The sequence below is a fragment of the Tarenaya hassleriana genome, unplaced genomic scaffold (assembly GCF_000463585.1).
Source record: "Tarenaya hassleriana unplaced genomic scaffold, ASM46358v1 Cleome47, whole genome shotgun sequence".
Taxonomy (NCBI): domain Eukaryota; kingdom Viridiplantae; phylum Streptophyta; class Magnoliopsida; order Brassicales; family Cleomaceae; genus Tarenaya; species Tarenaya hassleriana.
This window is the reverse complement of record NW_010967396.1, coordinates 1-18,391: the sequence shown is the minus strand read 5'-3', so window position 1 is coordinate 18,391 and position 18,391 is coordinate 1. Positions and strand designations below refer to the sequence as shown.

The following is an 18,391-nucleotide window of genomic DNA, read 5'->3' as shown; positions in this document are numbered from 1 at the left end:
TGTTGTGATGAGTATATATATATATATATATATATATATATATATATATATATATTATTCCATATTATCAACCAAGGAGATATAATGGCCAAATTTGTCTCTCTGGTCACGGACTTCCTGACCCAGTAGACATCTAATTTCTCCGTACCGTACGTAGGCCCAAATGTAGGCCCATATTTGTTACGTATGCAGATCGGGCCTTAGGCCTATAATAAGGCCCGTTAAGAAGCCGGAGACTTTTTTCTCCCCTCTTTTTTAAATAAAAGTAAAAAAAAAACTCTATTTAAGCTAATTCTGAATTCATATATAGACGAAACCCTAAAAAAAGATAAATTTAAAAATTCACATCGATCCTTTCCTTTTCGTCATTATTACGAAATACCCAACATAGACGACCTACGCATCCATATATAAACTGTAATAACCGACGAAACCTACTTACGGATTATAGCCCGTCATTTAAAATCGTTCAACACAGAAAAAAATTAATGCAATGTGGTATACTATACTATCCTACGACCCTCTTTTTTTCCCGGTTTGGTCCGATCATTTAATTTTATTGACCATTTATTTCCACCTACGAATATTTTACTTTAGTTAGTAAATATTTAAAATGGTTCGTCTCCGATATATAGTTGGTCAAATCATTCTCTTGCGACATTCCATTCCATGCACCGCCAGATTAAAAACCTTTAGATTCGTGATCTTTACAACTGTTCTTGGTGAGTTGTGAGGATTCGAATTCATGGGTATTACGGAGATGAAATCTCCGGCGAGTGATTCTCGATCTCCGGCCATCTTCGCCGATAATGGAGGCTCCAGCTCGTCCGTACAGAGGAAAAAGCTGAATGTGTTCTTCGTCGAGTCCGATAACAGACGCTCGGCTCTCGGCCGTGGGTTCACTGGAGGGACAACTCCGGTGAACATCCACCGCCAACCCATCTCCGATCTCTCGAAAACCGGCGGTTGGATGGCGGCTCTGTTCATCTTCGGTATCTCTCTCTTCTTCACTTTGATGCTCTACCAGCTTTTTTGTTTCTTTGTCTGTGTAACTCGGCCCTGAAACCGAACCAAGATTCCGAGTTCGATTCGATGTCTGGTTTTTTCAGGAAATGAGATGGCAGAGAGAATGGCTTATTTCGGGCTATCGGTGAATATGGTGGCGTTCATGTTCTACGTAATGCATAAGCCATTCTCGAGTTCATCGAACATCGTCAACAACTTCCTCGGCATTTCCCAAGCTTCCTCTGTCCTCGGAGGGTTCTTGGCCGACGCGTACTTGGGTCGGTACTGGACAATCGCTATCTTCACGACGATATATCTCGCCGTAAGTATCCAAACATGACCAGACATTTTTCTCCTTCTGATCCAATATACGACCTTTGTCTTGATCTTGTTCTGTCCTGTCCTGAGAAGGGTTTGATAGGTATAACCCTCTGTGCTTCGCTGAAGATCTTTGGACCAGACCAGACCAACTGTGACCAGCACTCCTTGCTCCTCGGAAAATGCGAACCGGCAAAACCGTGGCAAATGTTGTACCTATACGCGGTTCTGTACTTAACCGGGTTCGGAGCTGCGGGTATAAGGCCATGTGTCTCCTCGTTCGGGGCAGACCAGTTCGACGAGAGGAGCATAAACTACAAAACCCATATCGATCGGTTCTTCAACTTCTTCTATCTGTCTGTAACGTTTGGCGCCATCATGGCCTTCAGTTTGGTGGTCTATATCCAGATGGAGTTCGGTTGGGGAATGGCTTTCGGCACATTAGCCATAGCCATGGGGATTTCGAACGCTCTGTTCTTCGCCGGCACGCCTCTTTACAGGCATAGACTGCCCGGTGGTAGCCCTTTGGCTCGGGTGGCTCAGGTTTTAGTCGCGGCCTTCCGTAAACGCGATGTTCCTTTCACGAGCAGCGAGTTCATCGGGCTCTACGAGGTTCCGGGCATCAAATCTGCAATCCCGGGCAGTCGGAAAATCGCTCATACTGATGGTTTCAGGCAATGTTTTTACCCTTCGTTCATACCAATGATTTCAGACATGTTGTGGTTTCATGTCTTGATGCTTGGTTCTTGTTCTGTCTGAGCAGATGGCTGGACAAAGCAGCACTCCAGCTGAAAGAAGATGGGTTGGAGCCGTCTCCATGGAAGCTCTGCACAGTGACGCAGGTCGAGGAAGTGAAGATTCTGATCAAACTGATCCCGATCACGGCCTGCACCGTAATGTTCCATCTCGTCTTGACAGAGTACCTCACGCTCTCGGTGCAACAAGTTTATACGCTCAACACGCACATTGGACGCCTCAAGGTTCCAGTGACGTCCATGGCCGCCTTCCCGGGTCTCAGCATCTTCATCTTTCTCTCCCTTTACTACTCCGTCTTCGTCCCGATCATCAGAAAAATCACCGGCCATCCTAACGGTGCCTCGCAGCTTCAACGGGTACTTAAAAGTTTTCTCCTTTTTCCCTTTCCTGTTGATAAAACAACAAACCCGAATTTCGGATACCAAACTATTACATGAGATGAGATCGGGTTTTGCTATTAGGGAAACCCGAAAGAACGATCTTGATTCGGGTATTTACGTGCTAGACATATATCACCCGCGGGTATCTGAGTGAACAGTAAATTGACATTTTTACCCGTAAATTTTAAGAAACTACATGAAAATAACCTACGTGTTTGGATGGTAATACCCGAACCAATCCCTAGTGAATATTATTTGAGAAAGAATTGAATTTATTATATTTGAAGCCCGTGTGTATACCCGCGAATACTCGAAAATTATATCGGAAATCCAAATTTCGGATATCAGACCAAAACGGATCCGAGATCTGGTAATATCTCATGAGACATGAGATGTTCAGATTCGGATTCAGATTCAGTTAACCTAAAAATCTCGGTACCCGACCCATCGCCCAACCCAATTTAGAACAACAAAACAAGACATTGAACAAGACTGTTATCTATGCAGGTGGGCACGGGCCTGGCGATTTCGATCCTGTCCTTGGCTTGTGCAGGACTGTTCGAGGGCTACAGAAGAACCTACGCGATAAAACACGGGTTTGAGCTCAATTTCCTGTCCCAGATGCCCGATCTGAGCGCATACTGGCTGCTGATTCAGTACTGCTTGATCGGTATCGCCGAAGTTTTCTGCATTGTAGGATTAATCGAATTCCTCTACGAGGAAGCTCCGGACGCGATGAAGAGCATAGGATCGGCTTACGCTTCTCTTGCCGGCGGATTCGGCTGTTTCGCCGCCAGCATTCTGAACAGCATCGTTAAGGCAGCGACCCGCGAACCGGACGGGGGTTCGTGGCTATCGCAGAACATAAACACCGGAAGATTCGATCTTTTGTATTGGCTGCTCACTGGTCTGAGCTTGTTGAACTTCAGTGTTTTCCTCTGGTTTGCTCACAGATATGAGTATAGAGCCGTGGAAGGTGAGGAAGAGTCTACACCAATGTTTCAATAGAGAGACAGAGCAAGAATCTGGCTTGTGTCTCTCTGTTACTGGTTTCACATTCTTTTCTCTCCTCTGCCTTGTAATGGATCTGAACTGAGATTCAAGACATGGATTCTCCAATAGGATCTACTCTTGTTTGGGAATATTACCGAAAGTTTACCGAATCAAACGAAAACAGAATCACAAAACATAGTTTTTTCTCCATATAATTCCCGATTATTGCGGATCTTTTACATTCTCGGGTTTTGATCCGTTTCTTCTCTATACAAAATCCTAAGAGAGAGGAAACTTACAGTTCTCTGGTCTCCTTTCCATGCATCGGAAATATACCGAGGAAGGTTATAGTTGTTGCTTTCTCCAGACTGAAGTTCTCGAGTCTTTAAGATGACGAGAAAATGGGATCAAGGGTTCTCGTTAAACTCCATTTCCTGGTAAACAATGGCAGAATGATAAGGATTTCAGTTCCATCTTATATATTAAGAGCAAGATAGCTCGAGATGGACCAACCATATTACATTTTTAAGGCCGGTTCCAAAGTTCTTACCTTGCCGCATATCGGGCATAGGTCGCTCCTGTCTAGCCATTCGTAGATACAACTGAGGTGAAAATGATGCGAGCACTTCGTCAGGATCTTAGGGTTCTCGGGAGTATATCCTGCCAAAAGAGGCAAATCATTCGGTCTATACAAACACCACAAGTACTTGAATGCATATTTAGTCATTCCATTACGTTACCATCGAGACAAGTGGGACAAAAATCTTCATCCTCGGACGAGAGATTCAAAACCGAAGAAGTCCTTTCCGCTGCATCTTCTCGGGGATCAACCGAATTCCATTTCTTTCCATGGCCCGAAGATTCTATACTCGAACTGCTCTTATTCCTCCTCAATGGTTGTGAAGCTTCCCGGAGATTAGTCATGGATTTATCACGCCGAAAGATCAGTCCATCACGCTGAACTCTCGTATAGCTATGTTCGGAAAGAGAATTACGGGGCAAGGGTGATGGAGAATGGCGGCCTTCGAGTCTATAAAACATGGCATTGTACTGCAAACAAACAAGAAATCGAAATCGGGTGATGCTTAAAAAAAGCAATCAGACCATGGAGTCCGAGGATTTTTCGGGCCGTACCCCCGAAAACAGATGGTGGAAGATGCATATAACGCAGCCACATTGTCTGTGAATAGAATTGCCTGAAAAGGACAGTTCTTCCACCAACTCATCTCTGCAAGGAGAGCAGCACAAAGCACCCATGAACCTGGCAAATGGCAGGAACAAACGCTGAGAGTTTTTCTTTAGGGTTCTTAGATCGAATCAGAGCAAGAGGGTGATTATTGCAGGAACTCAATCAGAAACAAGACGCGATTAACCCATTCGAGTAAAAATTCCAAGAAATTATTGATGAAACAGTATGGCTATAAACCTGGGTTTCCCCAGAGAGAGGAACAATTCTCCGATACTTCTCCTTTTCTTAGAGAAACATCCAAGAAAACCCGTGACCATGACGATGTTTAGGTTAAATGATCGATTCTGCAGTAATTGCAGAGCACGCAAACTGAAAATTTCAGAGAATCAGAGAAAAATAAAGATTCACAGGATGAAGCTGATGGAAAAAAACGAGGGATACCCAGAAGAAAATCAAGACATATTCATCCAAATTCGACAAGAAAATTTGCGAGATCGAGGAAATCAATCGAGGGTTAAGACGAAAAGTACTTGCCTTTTTCTTTTGTCTGGACGACAGGAAGATCAGAAGGCCCAGTCGGAAGAGACGAGGCTCGGGGCTCATAGAAACTTCGTCTAAAGCTAGAGTCTTGGTGAGTTGGTGGTGATAATGGTGGAAGGAGAACGTTACAGTACGGAGGCATTTATTATTAATTTGGTAATTTTTGAAATTATGGAGTATCCAAAAAAAAATACACGTGAAGAAAAAGAGAATTTGTTTAGAAAGTTTTAATACTTGGCGATTTTTAATTCGTCAACAAAACCTTTATATTAACAAAACATTTATTAGGAAAGTATCCATAAATAAATAGGAGTTTAGTTGATACTGACAAGAAACAGTAGACGGTGTGATGTACACTTCGTTTCGGAAATTTAGTTGTATCGTGGTCGGAATCGAAATCCAATAACCGTTCGGTTCTAATTCAATATATATATATTTTTTTTATAGAACTGAATGAACCATTTTTAAATTTAACCGTATAAATACCAATCAAACTCTAAATTATCTATTAATATATATATATATATATATATATACATATACAAATATTATGGTTCATTACTTATTTGTTATTTGTATAACGATATTATTTCGAATCGAACCGATGGTAAAACCGAATCGAATTGAAGCGTTTAACATTCAGTTCTAGTTTGAAGCAATTTTTATAAAACACGAAAATACGTTTTCTAATCGAATCGTTTGAATATCAGACCGAAAACCAAAATATTCACCCCTAATTTTCTAAGGTAATAACCGGATGATAAAATCGATTCCAATAGAACAATATATCATTCCATTCAACCAAATTGGATTTGAAAATAGAAAAGTTATAATTTTTTTAAAACCGAATCAAATCGAATAAAAAATAACCGAAAAAACAAAATTACTTTTGTCCATAAAATCCAACGACTGAGAACCAAACAGAGCGAAACACAGAGAAAAGAAAGAAAGAAAGCAGCGTAGAAAAATAAAACATCTTCCACATTACAAAAAATGGCCCAAGACATCGTCCTACATTATCTTCCTGTTTTTTGTTTTCTTTTGTTCTTTTGTAATGTCTAAATATACTTCAAACCGGTAATATACTGTTGCCTGGAGATAACATACTGAGCAAATGAGTAAACGATCCCTAATATCCCAAGCAGCCGAACCTGAAAGACGTCCGTTATAACCACCGCCGCTACGCTCAGCGGCACCGTCAGCATCGGCGACGCATCCGTGTGCTTCGTCGTGTAACTCCACACAAACCTGTTGAACAGAATGTGGCTCGGGGCCGTGATCATAAGCAGAGCGAGGTTCTTCACCCCGAAAAACCATTCCCGACCACCGATTTCCACTCCCCAGCCCGAGTTTCCCCCAAACCAGACCTCTTCTCCGACGGCGTAGAGCGAGGATACCGCTAAGTAGGCTGATATCACGAGTACAACCGGGAAATACCTCTGTTTGTCTCCAAACCCAGCTAAGAGATCCGAGTCTTGGTTCAGGAGGAGTAAGATAGGGGCGAGGAAGAATATCGCTTGGCTCGAGCCGCCCGAGAGATGGATGTTGAGGATTAAGCATATGGCGAAGCACATGATGGTTGCGACGTTTCCGATTGCAGGCATCCATGCTCCATCCGCCGCTATTTTCTCGATCGATAAGGTATGGACGGAGGTGGCTCGGCGTTGTTGCATGAACCTCATCCGTGTCGGGAAAATCCCTCGGGTGCCCTGCTGGTTATGTCTGGTTACACCGATCCTCTCGAGGGCTTTCTCACGCATGAGGGAAGTAAGCTCGAACTTGATCAGGAGGGCGATGAGCATGAACAGTGCTGCATATAATCCTAGAAGAGATGTCCTCGCACCTTCGATGGCTAATAAAGCCGAGACTTTCCGATCGTCCTCTTGTACATCCCACGCATCGATATTACCGACCTCGCTCCCGATTCTAACCTGACCTTCTAACAGATACGTAACCGGGAAGAGAGCGACGAGAAGCGCAAACACCCAAGGGAGAAGCTTCGTGCTCGAGGCGGATGGAAAATGTGTAAAGATGACGAAAACCGAAGCACAAACCATCGTTACGACGATCAAGGCGTGCAGAATAGCAGCCTGCAGGAAGAATTCTGCGGATATGTAGACACCGAGAGCTAAACCCATGGCAACCGAGTAAAACGCTCTCAACTCTACGACGTACTTGATCGGTATAAGAGATGTGGAAGCGGCAAGAGCCAATAGGATCGCCACGATAAGCAACCACGAGGGCCATGTCGGTTTCGATGCCATGAAGCCGTAGATGGAGATATCATCAGCCGACTGACGAGCCGCCTTTATCATCTCGGAATGGTAACTCCATGTAACGGGCATCGGCGGCTGCATAACAATAAACAGGCATCCCATTGCAACCACCAATACTAAGCATCTCTTAGCAGCCTGCGAAAAATGGAGAAAAACTCTTAAGAACGAGAACTCTAGTCCAGAACAAAGAACTATGACCCGGGGCTGATATCGCCTTGTGACTACATGGAAGAAGAAAGAAAATTCATTTCACGAGTTTTCTCAAGAATAGAGATAACAAGAATAGTTTCACATTTCAGACGATGAACATCCTTTTCTTCACACCTCGATTAAACTCAAAGTATAACCTCACATAGTCTTTCACAAAATCGTAATATCGACAAAGATTGTTAAAGAAATGTTCTCGATTTTAGGTCTGCACAATTAAAAGTTATTTTTCGGGTAGACTCGTAAGTTATAAGCACATAATTCGGCTTCCTTTTCTGGTTAATCGTAGAGTATAGCTAATCAGACATAGACATAACATAACAAAGCAGACATACCAGGACATGTGAAAAGTGGAGAGCAACAATTGGTACACAGCCCAAACCGATCAAAATGATGCAGAAACCGAGAAGTAAGCCATCAGATGGAGATCTCCCGTTCCACCATTGCAACGCTTCAAAGATTGTTTCCCGGCAAAACCAAACAGATATAGCAACAACCCCGGCATGAGCATAAGCTTGCCAAGGTTTCATCTTAGAGCCAGTTCTTGACTTATCCCTGAAAAGTCCACAGGTAGAATAGATCAGGCAAAATGTAAAAAAAAAAATCAAAACAGAATGATGTTTACAGGAATGAAATTGATAGCTACATACTTGTAGAGAAGCAATGGAGGGGAAACAGCCAACAGGAGAACTGCAGATACCCAAACTATTGATTTTGACGACAAAAACAACATAGCTAACTTAGCCGAATACAGACAAGTCAAGATCCAGACAGACTTCTGTCCAATTCGACGATCAGCATTCAGTCTTCTCACTACAGCCAAGCCCACCAGAGTTGTCAAGATGACCATGTAGCTAGGATACATCACGTCATCTTCCATTCCATAATAATATATGCTCGAGTAGTTGAAAAACCGGTCCTCGATGTAACACAGCAATAATGCGTGACTGATCAAACCAGCTTCGGTCAGGAAGTGAAGTTTCGACGGGAGAAGGACAAGACCAGGGATGACCATGGCTAGGATAATGTTGGCCACTATAAGCTTACAGAACGATTTAAGGAACATGCCAGCCATCCAAATGTTTAAGTCCCAATAGTTATGCATAACGAACCATATAACCATTAAACTTGCAAGAGCAACAAATGCAAAGTAAGAGGGCAAACTCTTCTTCGTAAAGAAACGGGCAAAATAAAGCCCAGAAACCGCTGGAAGAGGAATGAACTGCAAGATAAAAAGAAAATGTGAATTACCTGTTAAGTTCCAGCAAGTCATTTACATATCAACGACCTACTATACCAAGGCATAGACATTGTGACATCAAACATGATCCAAGGTGTCAACTTTCAGCAAGAAAAAAACCTTTGGATATAGAACAATATGCTATATGGAAAATGGTAGCCCGCGAAGCAACTGTATCAACAGATATGCCCTAGTAAATATTATTCATAACATTTCAACTTCCAGGTACAACCAGCAGTAACTTCCTCGGATTAAGAGTATGTAAGAAGCCAGTTTTATAACAAGTGAACAACAGAGGCGCAAACACGGGCAAAAATGAAACATACATTTGCTAATGTTCTTCCATGCATTTCACCAATATCACTTTTTACCAAAGACTTCAAAGGATTTCATTACTTATCCACTCACCATAAGAGAACAACAACACCGACTTTTCTGTTCCTGCCCGTCTTTCAAGACATTTCAGATCAAGATGAAAATAACACATGGCTATAGTATATTGCCACAAAGCCAGCCTAAGGAGACAAAACCCATCTCTTATCTTATGGCAGACAAGGATTGCATAGAGGATGCTAAAGAGACAAGCTACTAAATATCACTAGTAAAAGATTGGTGATCTTGGAAGTTGGAAGAGAAAGCTTACCAGAACTGGAAATCCTACAACAATAGCTCCTGCAGCGCTCACAACCACAGCCAAAGCTGTGAAAAAGGCAGAGCTAAGAGCATCTGAGATCATACCAAGAGCAAAAGCACCAGCCCCAGCAGAACCTCCGAGCAATGTAGTGGTCACCAGAAGATAATTCAACGGAGGCGGCACTTGAATATACTTCCCAAACGAGTGGAAAACAACTCTAATCTCCAAACAGATCACGACAATGACCATGGCAATGGCACCATTAACGACCCGAATGCTCTGCAGTTGATGAGAATTCTTGGTAACCCACCATAGCCCACCTCTTGTGGAGGCGTAGAGCTGGAACAGGAAAGGGATAAAGAACAGGAGCAACATATCTGACACTGAAGCAGCTGAGGAGAATATCACAGAGTAATGTGAAGCCACGTGAAAGAGAAGAGGCATAAACAGCAAATTCAACGTATGGAAACAGCTCTCGAGTGGCCCAAGGATCAAGTTATCATCAGGGATCTCTCCTCCATGGAACTTCGCCTCCTGCTTGGTCTTGAAAGAAGAAACCCTAGGAATAGAGAATACCCAGTAGAAGACGCAATTGAAGACCAGGAAATAGTAAGAAGCGTTGTTCATCCCAACGGCGGAGATAGTAGCCCAGGCGAAGAGAGCTGAGGCAGTGATAGGGACGCAGGCGAACAAGAGGCGCTCGAGAGCGAGAACAATGGAGGGATTCTCCAACTGAAGCCATTTGAACTGAAGCGAAGCCCAACATCCGATGAGAAAGGTGGTCTCAGCGCATAGAAACGCCGCGAGGAGGCCGAGAGGGGCGGAATTGAAGGAGGAGACAAGAGAAGAGGTGAAGAAGAAAGAGATCTGAGCCGCGATAAGCGACATCCATATCCCTAAGAAGGCCCCAAACTTGACGTTGAGAGAATCGACGATGTACGAGATCATGAGCCCGATGGTGAGGGTCGCGACCACCGGAGCGCCGCCGAGGTCGAGGAGGAAGGCAACGCAAGGCGCCAGAGCGACGGCGATGCGGCCGTTGTAGGCGAAAGAAGATGGCGAGAATCGAGAGTTTGCCATGGATCTCGACGGAGCAGCAGCTACGCCGCCGTCGCGGAAGCTCCGGCGAGAGCCAGGGGAGTAAGAGGAGGCAGCGCCGGGGGAAGACAACGTGGGTTCTCCGGAGGAGGAGGGGGAGATATGCGGCCGGAACAGCCGCGGCTGAAGCTCCGGTGGCATCATCGTCGCCGGGAAATTTCTTCGAGAGAGAAAAAGCGTCTCTGTCCGTTTACTGACGAGGAAAAGATCTGTGTATCGCTCGAGTCGTGGTTCGATCTGGCGGAGACTCTGACGTGTTCGGAAGAACAGGAGCCGTTGGATTTTGACAAGTGGGCCCGCATTGGACGTGCATGGTATGCAAGCATATAGAAGATAGCTGCTCAAGGGAAAACAAACGGGTCGGTTTTTCTATCCATAGAAAGTCTCCGATTGAATCAGCAACTTCGAAATCCGAATTCTGAGGTCAAGAAACTGTGATGATTGCCGAATGTCTCACACATGAATACTCATTTTTTCGAATACTAAACGACCCATTATTATGTTTAATCATACAAAATCAAATGAAGCTGCAACTGGAATAAAAATTCAACATCAAATCCAAAGCTTGAACATATGAAAAAAAAAAAAAAGACTTATTGACCAGAATGTAGCTCGTGAAGCTCCCACGAAGGAGTTTTCGAGCTGAAAAATTCGGACAAAACACCAGAATCCAAAACCTTCAAGGCATCTTCGAATACAACAGATCTAGGTGTCTTGTACTGACTAACCGAAGAGCCTCTGGACACGAACAAATTCATCAACTCGTCGAAAGTGCCTTGTTTCACCACCTTTATCTCGAGCGGTCCTATGTTCTTGTCGTTGGTCCGACATTTCCTGTAAACAGCGTCGAGAGATTCCTCTACGATGAAGCAGCATTCCTCCATTACAACAGGGTCAAGCTCGAGTTTTCTGTCGTTGAGTTTGGTCTTGAGTTCCCAGTAGAGCACATAATGTCCGGGGAAGGAAGAAGTTTCTGCGTAGCTTGTGAAATCTGTCAGCATCAGTTTGTGTTGCTCGAGCTTATGTTTCGCCTGTGTCATGGCTTTTAGGAGATCCTCCTCGTATGTTTTATCCATGTCGATGCTTAACACCACTTTTTGTCTTCCCACGACTTGGAACTGAGGTGCGTTGTTGTGGAAACCGGTTGCCCGTAACACGTCCCCTACTCGGTACCTGTATAAACCTGAAAATTCATATAGACTATGAGATATGCAATTTGAAACATTGAAAAGAGAGTGGACAAGGGTCGGGTACCCAAATTTCGGATACCATAGGGTGCAACTAGGATTTGGATTAGGGTTAGGTGTGGCCGAGAGCGATTTTGTTGTCTTAGCTCCCCATGGACCAGGTACGCCTCCATTCTTCGCCTCGCCGACCCTCTCGCCTCGACCCCTCTCATCTAGAAACTCTTGGCCTTCTCTTTGATGACCCTTTCGACCAAGTGACCCGACTCCTCTCGACTCACTGGTTAGGTACTCCATCCGAACCCTTGATGCATCTTGTGGGTACTTGGCTCTCGCGAGACAAAGATCGAGTATATCTATCGAGTTACTCGATGGGGTGAGGTTGGGTACGCCAAAAAACTTATGTGCCACATTCGTATCTACCTTTAACTCGGATATCCGTTGGATCTTTGACCGATGAGAGGCAAATCAGAAAGAGACGAGGTCGAGGGGGCGAGGCTGACACTACAAAAAAAAATTATCATTTCCAATGGGCAAATCCGTTGGAAATGACCAATTTTCCGTTGGAAATCGGTATCCGTTGCACAAGCGTTGAATTTTCAACGGAATTTCAATGGATTTCCAACGTATTTTCCGACCGCAATCCGTTGCAAATTTCCAACCGAAATCTGTTGAAATATTTCAACGAAAAATTCAAAACATATTATCAATCATGACCCTTGCCACCAACTCCGACTCTAAATCGAACCCAAAACTCATTCCGATTAGGTCACCCATCCCTCAATACTCTATCACAATTTTCTTAATTCTAGAATTTCAATTTATAATCATCTAACTATTCCAAATTAAATTTCTCATATGATTTAACATAAATATATATACATATATAAATGTTTATCCATATAGATATTTATATATATATACATAAACATATACATATATAAATATTTATACATATATATTCATATAAATATATTTACGTATATACAAAGTCGAATTCATATATATATATATATATATATATATATGCATAACATATACTTATAGTATATATATACAATATATATATATATATATGGGGTGGAAATTTCGATTCAGTTCCTACCGAACCGAAAATTTTGGTATTTTTCTCGAACCATACCATACAAAATTCTCGAATGATATATTTTTTGGAATCGAACTGAAACAAACTTCATAAAGTTCCCGAAAAATCCAATTTTAAAAAAAAAATCTAAATTTTTTTAACATAATCCGAAATCGAAGTGTACCGAAACCAAAACCGAACCGAACCGAATGTCGATATATATATATATATAAATACTTATTCGTATATGTATACATAATATATTTATATGTATAAATATATATATATATATACACACATGTGTTTATATATATACACACATAATATATTTATACGTGTATATATATATATATATATATCTTTACATATAGGTATATATAAAATACATGTATTTAAATATATATATATATATATATATTGATATACATATTTTTCAATTGATGTTTTCAATTAAAATCTAAATTTTCAACTGATATCCATTGGAATTCCGTTGAAATTTTTTAAATAAAAATTTTCAACCGAAATCCGTTGGCATTGCGTTGGAAATTTTTTCCAACCAAAATCCGTTAGAATTCCATTGAAAATTTTCAATCTATTTTCCAACCGAAATCCATTAGAAATTTTCAACCGACATCCATTGGAAATGTCGTTGAAAATTCGATTAAAATCTTTCAACGGACAATTTCAACGGCAATCCGTTGAAAATTTCAACGAAAATCGTCGTTAAAACACCGTTGAAAATCCATTGACAAATTTCTTGAGGGAGCGAGATTCGAGAAATGAGATAAAGAGAGATTTAGAACATCAAACTCACCGGCAAACGTTGTGACCACAGGTTCATAGTAATGACCTATTTTCACGTCCACGAGATCAACCACTTCAACAACACCTTCTTTTTGGGTTTTGTCTACCTCTAAGAACTCGAAATATGCTGAGTTTGGAATGATGGTATATGAGACGTCACTCGGCTTACACAAAGGGTCGAAATTGATGCCGAAGAAACACTCGGAGCTTCCATAAAATGTGGCAACCAAAGGAAGGCCTCCGCCGTAGAATTCCAGTAACGGCACGTACTGTGCCATTGAACCCGTAACAATGGCTTCGATGCACTTTGCCCTTGGCCATAGTCCTCTCACTATGGCCTCCCACGATGTTTTACCGCATTCGCGTTCGATTAAATCAGCTAGTTCAAGATTTGGACCGCCGAGGATGTTAGAAGTCGAAGTTCTACATTTGATGTCTGTGATCCACTCGCTAATATGACCGGTCCTTATGTTCGAGCATAACTCTTGCCAGTGATCTTCCAAGAACTTGATTACTTTTAGGAAGGAAGATGCAAATGGTGCACCGAGCCTAACTATATGATCTCGTTGCACCAGCCCACATAGCAATTGGCAATACATACTTTGCTTAGTGTCTTCACATACCGTGACCACATATGGACTTGCATTAACTCTGTCCCTGTAAAACAATAAACAACATATATGAAATGTTGATATCTCGAAAGCTAATGAACAACGATATATATATATATATGTGTGTGTGTGTGTACGCGCACGCCCGCGTGTATATATATATGAGATTGATTACCAAAACTTCATATGCTCCGCGCTAACACTTTTCAAAACGCTGGTTAACATAGTTCTAACTATCAAACCAGAGGCCGTCTCGCTTTCTCGGTTGATGAAATAGAACTGCAACCCCTTTCCTTGTTTATGACCTTCGATGTGCCTGCAAAAGAAGTAATGAGTGTCTTAACCCTTTTATTGGTAAATCGGTTTACTTTGTTCAGTTAAAACATAAATTAAAATGAATTGTTCGTAACATACTTTCCCAATACAGCCGACGAGAGAGGCCCAAAATATTTACGTCGGTCCAAATCTTCGGCCGTCATGGGAATCAACTTCGGGACACCTCCGGACGTCCCCGAGCTGCAAAGCAAGTGTTCTCTCATGTCTTATCGGTGTCATTAGTTATAATTTTGCCGCCAACTGAACTCTAATTGATATGAGTAATCGGAAATGTATGTACATCCAAACACGGGTCTAACCCGGGTTTTGATTGAGCAACTAACTTCATATTGAAACCGAACAACAACAAACGATGATATAACCACAAGAAATTCACACCTATAGCTAATACATGTGTATATATAATACATATGTTTAGATTTTAATCTAAAGTTTTCTACATATTATGTCCATAAATATCTCGTACATTACATCAATGAACAACATAATATGATACCTATACATTCGCATCAACCCGCACCGACAATAATATGAACAATTTGGTTGCAGATTCTACAGAAGAACGATCCTTTAAAAAAAAACGAACCTGGACATGAATTCAGTAATGGGTTGGGCACAAATGATATCCGACGGCTCTCCATTGGCGATACGGTCGATGTACGGTCTGAGATCTTCGTAGGCGATGACGGGCACGTTCTTCTTGAAACTTTTCTTATCGATTTCTCTGTTGAGAAATCTTCCGAGATATTCGGTCTGGGCGTTACGAGAAATTATATTTTCCAACACCGATTCTTGAATCTGCTTCGCGTCTGCGGTGACATCTTCAAGCACGGCAAGACAAGCTTCTTGGTTGGTCGGATCGAACTTCTGGAACATGGTTTTTTTGCTTCGATTTTTTTTTTTTTTGGTGGTTACCTGCAAGAATATTACAACTCAAGTTTAGGTCGCCACATAAAAACATTGTTTATATATATATAAAGAAATCGTTATTTGTGGGGGATAATGAAGGAAAATGACCGCTCAAAATAGAAAAAAGAGATTTATATTCGGAAAAACAATAAAAAAATATAAGCATGTTTTAAAGAAAAATTGTGTAGCAATCTAGAATAATTTTAACAGAATATCGGCTATTATTTAAATAAGGTAAGCTATTTTTCCCCAAAATACTGTAACTCACTCATCATTCAGGAATGATTTGATTTCTATAAATATATAAAAGATGCAAGATTTACTTTCCACTCTTATACCCTTACTTCTAGAAGCCTTTTTATTTCTTTTTTAGGGCTTTTTTTGTGTGGAAAGGAACCCAAAGAAAATCAAAAGCAACAATAAATCGGGATTTTTTTTCCTGGTAAATAATGGGCCGAGAGTGAGAATGAAAATTTAAATCGATTTAATTGGAATTATTAAGTGGAATTTCAAAAAATTTAAATCGATATATATATATATATATATATAAAATTCAAGCTGTTGAAGAAATACGTACCTCGGAGATTAGAGACGATAACTGTTGAAAAATACGACCGGAAGCCTTCCCCCTTTGGCTTCGGAACGTGAGAGAGCGAAGAGATCCGCTGGAAGTGAAGTGATGATGTGTCGTGTAATGAATGATTCCACTTGCATAAGAAGACGTTTCTTTGAATTGGTTTTGTAATTCCGAGAAAAATCTTTATCTTTTTCTATTAATAATAATAATCTTATATGTGCTGTTTTCTTTTTTATTGTTTTTGTAATTCCAAGAAAAATTTTATTTTTTTAAATAATAATATCTTTTTTTCCTTGAAGTCGGTTTGGCACAGGTGGCATCAGCGACCACAACCATCTAGTACATAGTACTATAATATAATAATAGAAAATAAAAATACGAATCTAATTTTGCTAAAGTATATGCATTGAAGTAATATAAAATTTTAAACTAATGTAAATATTGGAGTTAATTATAATGCTAACAATATTAAGTATGTTCACGTGGCCTCTTATGGGGAGTGCGAACCCACGCATAGGCACCCAAATTAAAGGGTCTCATATTTTTTGTATAAAAATATTTATTATATATAATTAAATTATGTAACAAATAAATAAAAACTATCACAAATCTTCATAAACATAAAATATCTATTATTCAATTATATTTATAATAAAATATTAATCTAATAGAATTTTAAATTATTTATTTTCATTGATTTATTTTAAATTTTTATTGATAATAACAAATAAATAATTTAAAATTAATTTTATCTAATCTTAAACAAAATCTAAATACAACAATAGTCAATAATAAAATAATATATTGAAGAGAACTATATATTACTTACATATATTACTATTCAATATAATTTCAAATTTTAAATTTATTTTTAAAATATTTTGTAGAGGTTTCGACCACGATCCCTCACCTATCACTTTCGAATCATTCATGTGAAAAAGAACATAAAAGAAAACACGAGACACCGGAGATTTATGAGTTCAGTACCGAGTTCTACCACTCGGTACCTATGTCTCGGGAAGAAGGAACCGCTATTTGTTAGGTACAACAGAGAATCACGCCGAAGATCGACTGGAGTCAATAACGACGTAACCGCAGAACCAAGGTTCTTCTAGAGAGAGAGAAGAAAACCCACAAAACACAAAACGGAAGTCTGAGCAATCAAATCGTAATCCTAGGACTCATAATACGCCCTTACAAAAATACCATTTTATCCCTCCATGTTTCTAAACCCTCTGATTCGTTCTGCGGCTCCGAAATCCAATGAATCTCCCAACGGGTTTTGACGATAACCACTCTACAAATCTCCGCCTTCTTCTACAAAACCTGCAAACGAAACAAACACGAAACAAAAACACGCCACAAAATAACCCTAGCACGCAAAGTTCCCCGTTACTTCCATTTTAACTCCTCCTCCCGGCATGATCCAAGGCGCATTGGAACACCATTATTAGAGGAGTTCTTACCGAGCATGTCATAAACACGTCTCAGCGTGACACGACGCACCTAGCCTACCCGAGTGAATGTCCCCCAACAACTCCGCTTCCGAAGACTACCTAAGGTCTAAACTAGTATGACTCTCTAGACCGTCTAAATGACCCATCCGGTGATGTCTAAACCTCACCTATAGGCCCTTGAGGGTTAACCCTGTAATACCCCGATTCCCGAATAATTTATTTAAATTAACTCCGAGAATAAAATAGGGTAAGACAAGTCTAAAATATAAGGTGATTGGCATAAGATTCGAACTAAGGGATCAACGGGACTCGAACGCGTCGAAAACGACGAAAAAACAGTACAGAACGGACGGACCAGAAGGTGGAACGGACGGACTGCCGTTCGCCAAGCGAAACGGACGGTCCAGGTGATAGAACGGACGGACTGCCCGTTCGCCAAGCGGAACGGACGGACCAGCAGGTAGAACGGACGGACTGCACGTTCGCGAAGCGGAACGGACGGTCCAACACCAGAACGGACGGTCTGAGGGTTTGGGAAAAAGTCGCCGAAAATCCTGACTTTCTTCCATTTTCGGCCGCGATTTTCTCGCGACACACCGACCCCACGCGTGAACGACCACCACCCAGACGCAGTGGACGACACCCTCTGGCCCTCCTACCCTATCCCTAGCTCCTATGGCGGCGTTAGAGGTCGATTTAATCGGCTCCAACAGGTGAAGATCACCATTCTGTAACCCAGAACCTGTTCTTCGAAAACAGAGAAAAATAGAGAGATTCAGGGAGATTTGAGGCG

At 41.3% G+C, this 18,391-nt stretch overlaps 4 protein-coding genes across 4 annotated transcripts; 1 reads left to right on the top strand and 3 right to left on the bottom strand.

Moving 5' to 3' along the window:
- The first annotated feature begins 508 nt into the window (after nucleotides 1-508).
- Nucleotides 509-3,857, top strand: LOC104825455 (protein NRT1/ PTR FAMILY 6.1). Its single transcript, XM_010557778.1, has 5 exons — nucleotides 509-992; nucleotides 1,110-1,327; nucleotides 1,417-1,997; nucleotides 2,087-2,435; nucleotides 2,967-3,857. Exons 1-5 carry the CDS (start codon nucleotides 746-748, stop codon nucleotides 3,465-3,467), a joined length of 1,896 nt encoding a protein of 631 aa, XP_010556080.1. The 5' UTR covers nucleotides 509-745; the 3' UTR covers nucleotides 3,468-3,857.
- Nucleotides 3,635-5,094, bottom strand: LOC104825456 (E3 ubiquitin-protein ligase At3g02290-like). Its single transcript, XM_010557779.1, has 6 exons — nucleotides 5,083-5,094; nucleotides 4,879-4,985; nucleotides 4,587-4,713; nucleotides 4,193-4,502; nucleotides 4,003-4,112; nucleotides 3,635-3,886 (listed from the first exon to the last, which is right to left on the bottom strand). The coding sequence occupies exons 2-6, from the start codon at nucleotides 4,956-4,958 to the stop codon at nucleotides 3,860-3,862; spliced, it is 654 nt and encodes a 217-aa protein (XP_010556081.1). The 5' UTR covers nucleotides 4,959-4,985; nucleotides 5,083-5,094; the 3' UTR covers nucleotides 3,635-3,859.
- Nucleotides 5,095-6,116: 1,022 nt separating this feature from the next.
- On the bottom strand, nucleotides 6,117-10,990 carry LOC104825454. The gene is made up of 4 exons (XM_010557777.2): nucleotides 9,548-10,990; nucleotides 8,315-8,886; nucleotides 8,000-8,219; nucleotides 6,117-7,592 (listed from the first exon to the last, which is right to left on the bottom strand). The coding sequence occupies exons 1-4, from the start codon at nucleotides 10,778-10,780 to the stop codon at nucleotides 6,240-6,242; spliced, it is 3,378 nt and encodes a 1,125-aa protein (XP_010556079.1). The 5' UTR covers nucleotides 10,781-10,990; the 3' UTR covers nucleotides 6,117-6,239.
- A 158-nt stretch (nucleotides 10,991-11,148) lies between these two features.
- On the bottom strand, nucleotides 11,149-15,615 carry LOC104825453 (indole-3-acetic acid-amido synthetase GH3.17-like). Its single transcript, XM_010557775.2, has 5 exons — nucleotides 15,242-15,615; nucleotides 14,734-14,835; nucleotides 14,495-14,635; nucleotides 13,719-14,365; nucleotides 11,149-11,819 (listed from the first exon to the last, which is right to left on the bottom strand). Exons 1-5 carry the CDS (start codon nucleotides 15,529-15,531, stop codon nucleotides 11,230-11,232), a joined length of 1,770 nt encoding a protein of 589 aa, XP_010556077.1. The 5' UTR covers nucleotides 15,532-15,615; the 3' UTR covers nucleotides 11,149-11,229.
- Between the last annotated feature and the right edge of the window lie 2,776 nt (nucleotides 15,616-18,391).